Genomic DNA, 13,094 nt, shown 5'->3' with positions numbered 1-13,094 from the left:
GCAATGATGCGCAAAGGCCAGTCTTGCGTTCATCTCCTTAACAGGGTACTTGTACTCAATCTCATCGCCATCGAAATCAAACTGCGAGTGTACTTATCCGCAATTCATCCCAACATGATGTACAGATCGGAGACGTGGGCAGCGCCGTCATGATGATGATGGGGACGATGATGGGAAATCTTTTCCCCATAGAAAAAAAAATAGCTCAGGCTTACACTAATTTTGGCCAATGGTGTGGCACAAGAAAGAACTCCACGTTTTATGTGCTCAATATTTAATTTCGCACACTCCCAAGGATTCCTACGCTTTGCAATGGATTAATCCTTCGGAAATAGATTTTGAGACGGAAGTTAGCAGCAGTGTAGTATGCACACAGAGATACACACAAAGACAAATGATGCTTCTGCAAGCGAGCGATAGGGCTGCTGACGCAGTCTCCGCCACTCGCTGGCAGACGCTGCGCAATTCACGTCTTTATATCACAAGTTGTCAGATTAGGTTAGGTCCCTCGTAGTAAATTCAACCATTGCCGTTCCCCATACCGGTTTCCAGGATAATTAAGGCGAACTAAACTCGATTCTCATCCCCAAATCTATATTTTCATAGAAGGATCTTAACATCATTAATTTCGTTGTATGCTGCTATTAAAGTAATTCAATAAATCTCAAAAGCAAGCATTTTTTTAAAATCATTTCTCTCCAATCGAAAGTTTGATTGCACGGATCCACAATTCAAGCGGCTGATTAAACAAGGAGAGACAAAGCAATCACTAATGTTGGGAGATTGTGCTAAAAGCTGAGAAAAAGAATTCAAAGATATTAATCATAGAAATAAACCCATTAGATCATGATCTTTAGCGGGTAGATACTGAATAGCCCCAACATAAATCCAACACTTGAAAGAGGCTTCCAAAACTAGTAAATTTTCAAGAAATTCTGAAAAGTAAATAAAATTTTGTATCTCGTCAAGATCCTCACTAGAGAGAGCGCAGGCGGTTAGTGGCGAGGCTACGTTTCGCATCCCCGGGTGGCAGATAGGGGGCTAATAGCAGACCAAAAGCGACCTTGTGCTTGCCCAGAGACGCGGTTGGATTCAGAGGATGGACTCCCTGTTTCTGCTGAGCCAGGACTGACTCACGATATCCTTGTATCCCGCACGTTGGTCCGGCGAAAAGCCTGCAATCAAGTGACTGGGGAGTGCAAGGGAGGCGGTTTGGAGTCGCCTCTAACAAATAAGCTCCTCTTCACTTCGGGAGAGCGCAACGTTCTCCCAAAGACTTATGGGATTAAAGGCTTGCAAATTGCCCATGGGTTTTAAAATTTTACGCATGTCACATTAATAGAAAAGAGTCTCCTGAAAGGAAAGCCTGATCCAGGAAAGGCGGCGTTGTAGGAGTCATATAGGCTACTAAAACGGAAAAGGAATAGGATCATGATCTGTACTTATGACGCATGTATGCTTGCATCGGAAGCGGTCATCGAAGACCTGATGATGCAACCAAAGAAGACCAAGTACCACGTCATCGGCCTGAACGAGACGAGACGACGTCATCCTCTCAGCGACGTATATGAAACTGGAGAAGAACTGTTCTCAGGAACATGCAACACTAGAGGTGTTGGTGGAGTTGGCGTCTTCGTCAACACGAGTATGGCAACGAACATCGTTTCTTTCGAACAACTTACAACCCGAATCGGACGTCCGCGGATGAGAAGTTGTGGTCCAACACCAGCTTTGACAATCTTCGTCGCTTACGCTCCAACATCAAGCTACGAAGAAGGAGTCGAAGCTTTCTATATGGACCTGCAGAAGTTCTACCAAGATCATACCTTCTACAAGGTCATAACTGGCGATTTCAACGCCACTCGCAATTCTAGGAGCCCTCCTCTCTACGCTGCACGTGGAAAACACCCAATGGAGGGTATCATAATGAAATTGAAAACACCATCGTCAGTGAAAGGTTCTGCTTGATGGACGTTGCTGTTGTGCCAAAGTTCTATACGGGATCGGACCATCGCCTCCTCCGAGGAAGATTTTCCTTCACAAGGAGGGCGGAGAAAGCCGCCAAGTTCAGAGAGAGAAATCCCAGAACTGTCATCAATTGGGATCTCTTCGCTACGTTAGCCGGCTTTTGGGAAGATTCCGCAATGGACAACATCGACGAAGAATATGACCGGCTCCTTGAACACCTTCACGACTGCGCGAACAAGGCTGAGAGTTTTAAAACCACCAAGAGGCGCCTGTCTCTTGAAACTCTTGAGCTGATACGCCAGGGTGGAGCAGCACGAGCCGCAGGGATCCAAGAACTCACGTCCGAGCTCGCAAGGCTTTGCAGAGAGGCGATAAAGGAAAACCTTAAAGAAATAAGAGCGGAAGTGCTGGCTGAAGTTGCAGAGGCGAGAAAAAGCTATACCCGTCGAGATTTCGCCAGTCACAAGACGAGGATGACTGCTCTCCGGAACCCGAAAGAAACAACCATTGCATCGAGAAGGGGAATGGAGGTAATCATCTACTTCTACTGTGATCTCTTCGACAGCCATGTCCCCTTGCCTTCTCACCATCTGAGGAAAGACGGACATGTCATTCCAGAGGTTCTCTCGTCCGAAATACGACATGCTATCATGTTGGTAAGAAATCCTACGGCACCCGGTTCCCACAGAATAAGACCAGAACACCTGAAGAACCTTCCGCCAGTACTCGTCAACATTCTGGCGAGGCTCTTTAAACGTTACCTGTCGGAATGCAAGGTTCCTAACAGTGGAAGACCAGCAAGGCCGTGTTGTTGCACAAAAAGAGAGATCCACATGACATCGGCAACTATCGCCCAATCTGCTTACTGTCAGTCATTTACAAGCTCTTTACAAGAGTGATCCTTAATAGGATTAAAAAGCCTTGGATGAAGGACAACCATGCGAGCAAGCAGGGTCTCGGAAAGGATTCAGCACGATTGACCACATTCACGTCTCACCTTCATTGACTTGAAGAAGGCCTTCGACTCATTTGAGACGGAAGCAGTCATGGAAGACTTCAACAACTAAGCGTCCATATTCCGTATGTAAAAGTACTTCGAGAGTTGTACAGTAACTTCACGACCGGAATATCGCCATTCTACAAGAATATCACACTGACGTCAAAAGGGAGTACCGACAGGGTGATATAATCTCACCGAAAATATTCACAGCTCGAGAACGCAATGCGAAACTTAGAATGGGACGACATGGGAGTGAAGGTTGATGGTCGGCAGCTACACCATGATTGCTTTGCTGATGACATCGTACTGATAACACCTAGCATCAGCCAAGCGGAACGAATGATAACTGAATTCGACAAAACATGCGGATTCATCGGTCTTCAGCTGAATCTGCAAAAGACGATGTTCATACGAAACGTATGGGTCTCGGATGCCCCATTCACACTCAACGGAATGAACATATCCGAATGCACCAGCTACGTTTACCTGGGTCGGGAATTGAACATGATAAACGACGTGACCCTCGAGCTGGGCAGGAGGAGACGAGCGGCTTGGGGAGCGTACAAGAGCATCGAGGATGTAGTGAAGAAGACCAGGAACATTCGGTTCCGTGCTCACCTCTTCAACACCACTGTACTTCCTGCTTTGACCTATGCTTCGGAAACCTGGGCATTTCGCAAGCAGAAAGAAAACACGGTGAGCGTCATTGAACGCGCAATAGAGAGTGATGCTAGAAGTATCCTGCATCACGCAAGTGAGGGACGGGATTCGAAGTTCTCTCGTACGTCAGTGATCGAAGATCAGAGATGTCGCCGCGTTTGTCAAGGAATGTAAAATAAAGTGGCCCGGACACGTGATCCGCTTTAACGACATTAGTTGGACCAGAGCCGTTAGCGACTGGTTTCCCCGCGATATTAAGCGCACTACAGGAAGACGATGGCCAGATCTCTTTACGAAATCCTTCAAAGAAAATGACGATGCTCTTCGTGTCCCACGCAAAAGGAGGAACCACTGGCGACTCTAGCACACGATCGGGAAAATAGAAGAATTACTGGCGCCCGCTCGACCAGTTTGAGGATCAACGGGGGTCAAGGTGTTCAAGGTGAAGGTGATCCCGTCAACATGTTCTAGCACCATTTTTCTGTGAGCGATGGTGAACTACAGCTAGGAAAGTCATCGATCAATCCTCTCTAAGTAAGCTATTCAGAAGTGTGTTAGGAAAGTGAAATTATTAAATAAGCTTTAAGACCTACTTAGCGAGAACGTCCATGTCTTCAAGTGGCTTCCACAGACGGATTTACTCTCCCATCCAATAACCAAGGCATTCATCACTCACGCAGGCTACAACAGCGTTCAGGCAAGAACTGTGTAGAAGCGTGAAATCCACAACAAGTCAAAGCATAATGTTTCAGGAGGCGATTCACGCCGGCGTTCCAATGATATGTCTGGCTCTTTTCGGAGATCAACAAGAAAATGACAAAGGTCACTGAAAAGTTAGGGATCCCTACAAATCTGAGGAGAACTGAGATCTCTTCGGAAACAACAACTGCGATTCTTGAGGTACTATTAGGTTGGTGCAAAATTAATTTCAGTTACTAGATATGTGTAAGTAATTTTTTTACCCTGGATTACTTCGTCTCAAGGCAAACAACACATACCGTTTTATAGGTATTTTTGTGCTCTTTCAAATTTTCAAACTTTGAAATCGAATCTTTTAAATGAAAGGCTTAAATTTATTGACAATTAGTTGGAAAAGATGTGTAGATCCTGATGTTTTTATTTCGATTAATAAAGTTGTGTTTTAGCTGAGTTATGGCAATTTGCGGTATGCGGTCCGTTTCCGAAATTAATTACGCAGCAATCTCATAGGAAACGATAGGTATGGATATCCTTTGGATATTTTACGATGTTGTAACCCATCCTTTTACAACGTAGAGGAAAAAGAAAAACTCTCGGAATCAGTCTCTCAGCCAAGCAATGTTTCCAGATATCGAGCGATTGCCAAGACACTAGCTTGTATGGTTCGCAAAAGGCCGCCCTCTCCAAAAGATCTGCTTTTTTTTCGAGTTTTTTCGACTCAGTTCCTTGGCGAATTCAAAACAGTCGATAATTTAGTAGCGATTGGGAATAAATTAAACTGGGTATAAAACCATTCTGCAGATTTGGTTCTATTCTTAGCAACAATTATGGCATTTTCAGTAATCTTAGAATTTATATGGTTAATCTTTTTCAGTTTAGAAACAGTATTATATAGTTGTTTTAGAAAGAATGGCAGGGAAAAAAATCCTACAAGGTTTCTAAATCCTAGCAAGGATTCAAGATGTCATGTAATACCTATCCGAATGTCTCTTTGATTAAAAGAACCGTAATTAAACCGTAATTAATTAATTAATTAATATCTGTATGCAGCTTTTTACTTCTCTCGTCTTCTACACATACGGAGACTGCCGCGCAAAACATCAACTCTGAGTTCCTTCCATGATTTTCACTTTTTTTTTGTAATTAACTAAAGAGTTTATAACTCCTTTGTGTTGATACGATTATATCATATTACATGCACAAATCATTTAAAAAATTATCGTGATCATGATATATAATAACGGGCTTATTCTGTCACGTGTGTGTGTCAGTCACGAAATTCAAAAAGGGGGGTGCGACGGGTCCACCGGCGTCGACTTGTATATAATAATCATGATATATAATAACGAGCATTGTCCGTGTGTGTGTGTGTGTGTGTGTGTGTGTGTGTGTGTGTGTGTGTGTGTGTGTGTGTGTGTGTGTGTGTGTGTGTGTGTGTGTGTGTGTGTGTGTGTTTGTGTGTGTTTGTCTGTGTGTTTGTCTGTGTGTCACGAAATTCGAAAAAGGGGGTGCGACGGGTCCACCCGGCGTAGGATAGCCATAAAATTGGTTGCGACGGGTCCCGCGGCGTCGGATTGGTGCGCCGGCGCCAGAAAGCCCTGAGATGGGCTGCGAATTGTTGTGCCCGTGTAGTGCGTGCTGTGGTGCAGTAACATCACGCAGTAACTTCGTGTCGCAGAAGGTAAATCAAATGTTGCAACCGTTTCTCAGCCGTGGCCACTGCCCGTGTTGCGTTTCAATTCTATAGTTCCTCTGCGTGTCCATTTCCTCTTCTTGGTAACACTCTTCCTCCAGAAAGTGGAAACAAAGATACAAGCTGCTGCTTAAATAGTGACTTAATGTTTACGTGATCTAACGTAGAACGTTATCCTTATCAAAACAAAGATGAGGTTCATGTCATTCCATGTTAGCTCTCAGTTTAAGGACATTGCTGATCAGATCGGTCGTGTTTTACCGTGTTCGTTTTCATTGTATTTGTAGTGATGTTTTGTATTTGTAATGTAAAATCGAATAGGATAATTTGGTAATAGAAGTGCAAAAACTTCTACGTCGGAGGGTTCGGGAGCAGAGCGAGTGCAACAAAAGTCGTTAACGGCCTGCGTTTGTTTGTTTGTATGTATCGTTGGATTGGCAGAAACCGTACGTGTATTTGTGTGTGTCTGAGTGTGTGGTGTGTGTGGTGTATGTATGTGTGCGGTGTGCACTACGATTTCACTTCATACACATAAACTTCCATAATAGTTAATAATACTTTGAGTTTCTTTAGTAACTTTAAGACAATTCCCAGTTGATGGTTGCCCTTATAACTTTTAATTATTACCTAATATTTACTTGGCCAAAGTTCAGACTTAAAGAAATGATCATATTCATAGTTTATTAGATCTCCTTTGCCAGCGTGAGATTAGTTGAGTGGTCATTTTTTGGAGAAAGTTTGCTTTGATCTCACTGTACATTAACTCTTCACTGTAAATCCTTTGCTTCATTTAGCTGCCTTTTTAGCTTTCAAGAGAATGGACACCTCTGTAGATCCAGCGGCAGTATCACGTGGACGAGGGCGTCCACGCATGCATGCCAATGATGCTGAACGGCAAAGAAATCACCGCATTGCCGAAATGAGTGTAGTACGGGAAGCACGCCTGAGCGCGAATGCGCAAAGCCAGCGGATTCGAAGACTGAATGAAAGCAGCGCAGAACGTATTCTTAGACAGCTGGAGGACTCACATCGTCACCAATTGCTGCGCCAAAATGAGAACACCGAGCAGCGTTCTATTGGGCTCATGACAATTTCGCAGCGCCTACAAAAATTACACTAAAACGAAAGTACTGAGAGACGATCCGAACGTCTAACTTAGAGTTCGATGCGGCAACGCAGACGGCGCCAATCTGAAAGTGTAGAGGAACGAAGGGAACGCCTTTTTGAAAATGCGCAGCGCCAGCAGAGGCGCAGACAATCTGAAAGCGTTGAGGAAAGAAGTGGACGTCTGCTTGAAAATGCTCAGCGCCAGCAAAGGCACCGCCAAAGCGAAGATGCGACTCGACGCTCTGAACGCTTGATTTTGAATGCTCATCGCCAACGAAGGCAATGTCTCAACGATAGCCACGAACACCGAATCCGGCGATTGCACGCCGATGCTGAGAGGCAGCGGCGGCGGCGTCACGCTCCAGTAGAGACGATTGGTCTAGCGCTTAGAACCCAAACAGCAGAAACTAACTACTTGGGGGAAATGAATTGTCGTTGTGTAAACTGTGGAGCGCGACACTTTTCGTTCGAAGTGAAAGAGCAAATCTAGGCACGTTCAGCGACTGCTGCAATTATGGCCGCTTTGTCCTCGATTTATTCGAGAATTTCCCTGAGCCTCTTAAAAAGCTTTTCTCAAGAGAAGGTCCCACAGATCCAGAGCACAGGCAGCGCCAAAGGAACTTTTTGGAAAATATAAGGAACTATAACTCGGCTTTAGCGATGGCCTCAATGGGTGCACAAGTGGATGTCCCGAGAGGACGAGGGCCGTATTGTTATCGTATCCATAGCCAAATTTATCATCGAATTGGATGTTTACATCCTAACGCAGGAGAACGATGACAGTATGGGCAACTTTACATTCTTGACACCGAAATGGCAGCTCAGCAGCGCCTTGGAATTGCTCGAAATTCGAGCTGTGATCCAGACTCTTGGGATTTCTGAGCGAGTGGTTCGCCCAAAACAATCCTTATGCGCGGTCTTTCAAAATGATGAATGAAGTTGAAAGAGCTGAAGAAGAAGCAGCGATACGTGATAACTGTCGACCAACTACTATTATGGTATGGTTTTTGAAGAAAATAGGGGAAGCAATATTGTACGTGGTAAGTATGCATTGTCTACGGCTTAGTTCGCAGTTGTGTATGTTAGAGAAGAAAATGATGTTCCTCTTGCCAGAAGTCTTGCAGTTTTCCTCAGGGAGTCAGATGGGACTTCTTTACTAAATATCAGCGATATTGGCAAAAGATGCGACCTTCTTGCGTATCCTCTTCTTTTTCCGAATGGAAGAGGTGGTTGGGATACAATGTTGGTGGACAAAAGAGGGGATCGCACCATCCAGATAAAATATTACTCTTACCTAGTCGTTCGTGATAGCTTCAATGCGGTTCTCCATTCAGGCAAGCTCTTTCAGCAATTTGCTGTTGATGCTTACGTAAAAATAGAGCAGAATCGCTTGAACTATCATAGAACCCATCAAGTCAATCTTCGCTCTGACTCCTATAGAGGTCTGCAGGATTACCTAGCCAGAGAAGACAATTACGGACCTCCAGGAAATCGCATTGTGTTAGCGTCGTCACATATCGGTAGTCCAAGGGCAATGCAACAATCCTATCAAGACGCCATGGCTATAGTTTCTCGATATGGAAAACCCACCTATTTTCTTACAATTACCTGTAATCCTCAATGGCGCGAGATTCAAGAGAACCTTTACGAAGGACAACTTGCCTCTGATAGACCAGATCTAACGGCGCGTGTCTTCAATGGAAAACTAAAGGAATTATGCAATGACTTATTCGAAAGACATGTGCTCGGCGAAGTAGAGGCGTATGTTTTTGTCATCGAATTCCAAAAAAGGGGTCTTCCGCATTGTCATATGCTGTTGATCATGAAACAAGGGTGGAAAGCGCAAACAGTAGCCGACGTAGATAATGCTGTTTGTGCTGAAATACCGGACAGAGAGGGAGAACCGGAAGCATATGAGGCAGTAACCATGTATATGATGCACAGAAAGTGTGGCGCTGACGATCCCCATTCACCATGCATGCGTGATGGGAGATGCGCAAAGCGTTTCCCCAAACAAATTCGTGAAACCACGTCCATGGAAACTGATAACTATCCGAGGTATAGGAGACGGAATCGCACGAGATTAATGGGAGTGTGTATAGTGATGAATGGGTCGTCCCGACCAATTTGTACCTCCTCACGAAGTTTAACTGTCACGTGAACGTTGAAATTTGTGGTACAATTTCAGCGGTGAAATATTTGTACAAATACATCTATAAGGGTCCCGATCGTGCACGAATAACTATTGAAAGCGATTCTGATGGTGGCGAAAATCATGTGGTAGACGAGATAAAGCAGCATTTGAACACTCGATATGTCTGCACACCTCAAGCTCTTCACAGAGTGTTTGGGTTTGCTATGCAAGAAAAATCTAACACTGTGTGCAGATTGGCTGTTCACCTACCTGGCTATCAGACAGTTCGCTTCATCGCGGGACAAGAACAACAAGCTCTAGATGGCGCACAATCTAACTTCACGACCCTTACCGCTTATTTTGAGCTCAACTGGCTATGTGCTAATGTTTTCGATAATGGCCAGCCGTCTGATATGAACATTGATGCTCGCGAACTTTTTTACTCCCGGATCCCCGAGCATTTTTCATTCATAGCACGCCGTGGTTGGAAACCAAGAAAACGTGGAGGGAAAGAAATAGCACGTATGTACACGGTTTCGCCGCGAGATGTCGAACGATACAGTCTCCGTATCCTATTGCTAAACACCAAAGGGAAGATATCATTCGAAGACCTGAGAACAGTAGATGGGCACACTTACGAAAAATTTTCCGAAGCGGCAAAGGCTTCTGGATTCCTCGATGATGACACATGCTATCGTCAGAGTATTCAGGAAGCTGCGCAGTTTCAGACAGCATCAACTTTACGTAGTTTTTTCCCCTGCTTGCTCTGTTACTGTGAAGTCGCAAACGCTGAGGAGCTATGGAATGAGTTTTCAACATCGATGGCTGACGATTACATCAAAAGAGGGCTAGGAGCAGAAGATGCAATTGTTCTCTCCTATTTCGACGTCGCCGATCGGATGTTGTTGCTTGGCAGAGATTTGGCCCAAATTGTTGTGCCACCTGTGAATCAAAGACCTTCACTTTCCGATGTTCCAGTTGACTATCGTCAGCATGAAAGTGAAGGATCACGATTATATGAGTCATTGAATTCGCATCAGAAAAGTGCTGCTGATGATATCCTAACAATGGATCGCAATGACGGACGCTACTTTTTTATCGATGGTCCTGGCGGAACAGGAAAAACCTATCTTTATAATACTATTTACAACCTGGCCGTAGGACAGCGACGTCAAGTGTTGTATGTTGCTTGGACAGGAATCGCAGCTAATCTTCTGCCAAATTGACGAACAGTCACTTCAGCGTTCAAGCTCAATATGGTTGACGGAAATCGCACATCTCTGATGAAACGGCAACAAAAAGAAGCACGACAACTTGTTGCCGCTGAAATTATCATCTGGGATGAGATTTCTATGACTCCGAAGTGCGCTCTTGAAGCCGTCGATGGTTTGCTGCGTGATATCACGCAGAACGAAAGGCCATTCGGCGGTAAATTATTCATCATAGGAGGCGATTTCCGACAAGTGTTGCCCATAGTAGAGCACGGACAGCGAGAAGACTTTGTGGATTCATGCGTGACAAAGTCTGTTCTATGGCCAGTTTTCAAGATTCACCGGCTTCAACTTAATATGAGAGCTCGAGAAGCTGAACTTGAATGGGCCAATTTCCTCCTGGACATAGGCAATGGCAATGCTAACGATGACGAAGGACGCGTTCAAATTTTGGAGGAATTACGGTGTCAAGGAAGTGTCGTTACGGAGATTTTCGGCGAGACTATTAGTGCAGGTGATGCGGACCTTTATGAACGGGGTATTTTGGCTCATACAAACATCAGTGTAAGGCAACTGAATAATGAAGCCTTAGAACGGCTATGCACATGCGCTCCACAAGATGTGCGTGTTTACAAAAGCGTCGACGAAGCATTGTATCACGAAGGAAGCTCAGATGAGTTGTACCCGATGGAGTATCTAAACACGTTAGAACCTACGGGAATGCCACCTCACGAGCTACGACTGAAGAAAGGTGCTATTGTCATGCTTCTCCGCAATATCGATGTCGTCAATGGTCTCTGCAACGGGACGCGACTAAGAATAGAGACCCTCGGGCGCTATGACTATCAATAAAGCCCAGGGACAGTCCTTCAACAAAGTTGGAGTGTATCTGCCAGAAGACGTGTTTAGTCACGGGCAATTATACGTGGCATTCTCCCGTGTAAGAACTCAGGCCGGATTAAAGGTCCAGTCACCGCATTCATCGGTGAAAAATATAGTGTACAATGAAGTTTTGCTATGAAAAATGCTACAGCTGAGAAGCGGATCAAAAAAGGAAGGTGACTAAAAAAAATTCTATTACTGCTTATATGAATTAACAAAATTATTTTTAGAACTACAGAAAGAAACCTAAAAACATCAGCAAAACGATAAATGTAAACAACATGACTGCAGTCAAATGAAGGAATGGAGAGCGTAAAGAGAATATCACAAAATTGTACCATGACGATAAACCTCACTGTACAGAACTAGGTAGGTAACCTAAGTCTATTTGTTACTTAATTTCTTTGAACATTTAATTGGATAACGCTCTACCTCTCCCAAATACATCCAGGAACGTACTTTAAAATCATGAAGGTGTTATCAGAATCCATGAAAGGAGTGTTGTCAGAATAAAACCTAGATAAAAACCACAGTGATGAACTTTACTGCGGAGTGAAGCGTTCGTTATCAAAAGAGTGCTGTCAGGGTGCTCGGTTCTCATAAAACATTTCAGTGCTTTGCACGATTAGGTTCTTTATGACTATTGTTAGAATCTCTGAAGAAAAAGCCATACTACTCTTAGATACTTTCTGACGCGTTCCCTAGGTGAAAAGAGTGGTGTCAGCGCATGGAAAAGCTCGGTTCTCATGATTCATTCCAGCACAGTGCATTAGTAGGTTCTCTATTTGTTTTGATAGAACTTTCAGTGAAAAAAATGCCACAGTACTCTTAGATACTTTCTGAAGCGTGCCCTAGGTGAAAAGAGTGGTGTCAGTGTATGGAAAAGCTCGGTTCTCATGATACATTCCAGTACAGTGCATTAGTAGGTTGTATATGACTTTTGTTAGAATCTCTAAGGAAAAAGCCATACTACTCTTAGATACTTTCTGAAGCGTTCCCCACGTGAAAAGAGTGGTGTCAGTGTATGGAAAAACTCGGTTCTCATGATCCATTCCAGCACAGTACATTAGCAGGTTTTCTATTTGTTTTGATAGAACTTTCAGTGAAAAAATGCCACAGTACTCTTAGATACTTTCTGAAGCGTGCCCTAGGTGAAAAGAGTGGTGTCAGTGTATGGAAAAGCTCCGTTCTCATGATCCTTTCCAGCACAGTACATTAGCAGGTTTTCTATTTGTATTGATAGAACTTTCAGTGAAAAAATGCCACAGTACTCTTAGATACTTTCTGAAGCGTTCCCTAGGTGAAAAGAGCGATGTCAGCGTATGGAAAAGCTCTGATCTCATGATATGTTTTAGTGCACTGCATTTGTGGGTTCCCTATTTGTTTTGCTAGAACTTTCAATGGAAATAGCTTCAGCACTCTTAGATACATTGTGAAGCGGTTAAAATAGTCGATTTTACAGCTTCCTTGCTTCTGCAGAACTAAGTAGGTCCCCTAATTCTTTTGTTGGACATTCAATTGCATAAAGTTTTGCCACTCCTAGATATTTAAAACATACTTCAAAGCCATGATGGAAGTTTTATCAGAATATTAAGGAGCTGTTTACTATTGTGATGTTCTCCGCTGTGCAGAACTAAGCAGGGCACCTAACTCTTCTCGGACGTTGAAACGGATGAAGACGTACCACTCTTAGAAACTATAATGAGTATGCTCTTACATGCAAGAGAGAACAGTTTTAGC

At 44.0% G+C, this 13,094-nt stretch overlaps 8 protein-coding genes across 10 annotated transcripts; all 8 read left to right on the top strand.

Moving 5' to 3' along the window:
* Window positions 1-1,431: 1,431 nt before the first annotated feature.
* Window positions 1,432-1,968, top strand: RB195_002836 (uncharacterized protein; the record flags this gene model as incomplete). The annotated part of the gene is made up of 1 exon (XM_064200270.1): window positions 1,432-1,968. The coding sequence occupies one exon, from the start codon at window positions 1,432-1,434 to the stop codon at window positions 1,966-1,968; it is 537 nt and encodes a 178-aa protein (XP_064056151.1).
* A 176-nt stretch (window positions 1,969-2,144) lies between these two features.
* RB195_002835 (uncharacterized protein) lies at window positions 2,145-2,867 on the top strand (the record flags this gene model as incomplete). The annotated part of the gene is made up of 1 exon (XM_064200269.1): window positions 2,145-2,867. The coding sequence occupies one exon, from the start codon at window positions 2,145-2,147 to the stop codon at window positions 2,865-2,867; it is 723 nt and encodes a 240-aa protein (XP_064056150.1).
* Window positions 2,868-3,190: 323 nt separating this feature from the next.
* On the top strand, window positions 3,191-3,802 carry RB195_002834 (uncharacterized protein; the record flags this gene model as incomplete). Its single annotated transcript, XM_064200268.1, has 1 exon — window positions 3,191-3,802. One exon carries the CDS (start codon window positions 3,191-3,193, stop codon window positions 3,800-3,802), a length of 612 nt encoding a protein of 203 aa, XP_064056149.1.
* Window positions 3,803-6,220: 2,418 nt separating this feature from the next.
* RB195_002833 (uncharacterized protein) lies at window positions 6,221-7,140 on the top strand (the record flags this gene model as incomplete). The annotated part of the gene is made up of 2 exons (XM_064200267.1): window positions 6,221-6,284; window positions 6,827-7,140. The coding sequence occupies 2 exons, from the start codon at window positions 6,221-6,223 to the stop codon at window positions 7,138-7,140; spliced, it is 378 nt and encodes a 125-aa protein (XP_064056148.1).
* A 45-nt stretch (window positions 7,141-7,185) lies between these two features.
* RB195_002832 (uncharacterized protein) lies at window positions 7,186-7,617 on the top strand (the record flags this gene model as incomplete). Its single annotated transcript, XM_064200266.1, has 1 exon — window positions 7,186-7,617. One exon carries the CDS (start codon window positions 7,186-7,188, stop codon window positions 7,615-7,617), a length of 432 nt encoding a protein of 143 aa, XP_064056147.1.
* A 195-nt stretch (window positions 7,618-7,812) lies between these two features.
* RB195_002831 (uncharacterized protein) lies at window positions 7,813-10,487 on the top strand (the record flags this gene model as incomplete). 2 transcript variants are annotated; one of them, XM_064200264.1, is made up of 3 exons in its annotated part: window positions 7,813-8,016; window positions 8,476-9,185; window positions 9,230-10,487. In XM_064200264.1, the coding sequence occupies 3 exons, from the start codon at window positions 7,813-7,815 to the stop codon at window positions 10,485-10,487; spliced, it is 2,172 nt and encodes a 723-aa protein (XP_064056145.1). The 2 variants fall into 2 exon arrangements, with proteins under 2 accessions (XP_064056145.1, XP_064056146.1); XM_064200265.1 differs by having other exon boundaries at window positions 8,476-9,223; window positions 9,316-10,487.
* Window positions 10,488-10,517: 30 nt separating this feature from the next.
* On the top strand, window positions 10,518-11,324 carry RB195_002830 (uncharacterized protein; the record flags this gene model as incomplete). The annotated part of the gene is made up of 1 exon (XM_064200263.1): window positions 10,518-11,324. One exon carries the CDS (start codon window positions 10,518-10,520, stop codon window positions 11,322-11,324), a length of 807 nt encoding a protein of 268 aa, XP_064056144.1.
* A 1,054-nt stretch (window positions 11,325-12,378) lies between these two features.
* On the top strand, window positions 12,379-13,047 carry RB195_002829 (uncharacterized protein; the record flags this gene model as incomplete). Of its 2 annotated transcripts, none has more annotated exons than XM_064200261.1 (4): window positions 12,379-12,505; window positions 12,655-12,721; window positions 12,817-12,839; window positions 12,950-13,047. In XM_064200261.1, the coding sequence occupies 4 exons, from the start codon at window positions 12,379-12,381 to the stop codon at window positions 13,045-13,047; spliced, it is 315 nt and encodes a 104-aa protein (XP_064056142.1). The 2 variants fall into 2 exon arrangements, with proteins under 2 accessions (XP_064056142.1, XP_064056143.1); XM_064200262.1 differs by lacking the exon at window positions 12,379-12,505 and adding an exon at window positions 12,528-12,576.
* Window positions 13,048-13,094: the final 47 nt, after the last annotated feature.

This window comes from Necator americanus, chromosome IV (assembly GCF_031761385.1).
Source record: "Necator americanus strain Aroian chromosome IV, whole genome shotgun sequence".
Classification (NCBI taxonomy): domain Eukaryota; kingdom Metazoa; phylum Nematoda; class Chromadorea; order Rhabditida; family Ancylostomatidae; genus Necator; species Necator americanus.
The sequence above is the reverse complement of the archived record's forward strand: the minus strand, read 5'-3'. Positions and strand labels throughout refer to the sequence as shown.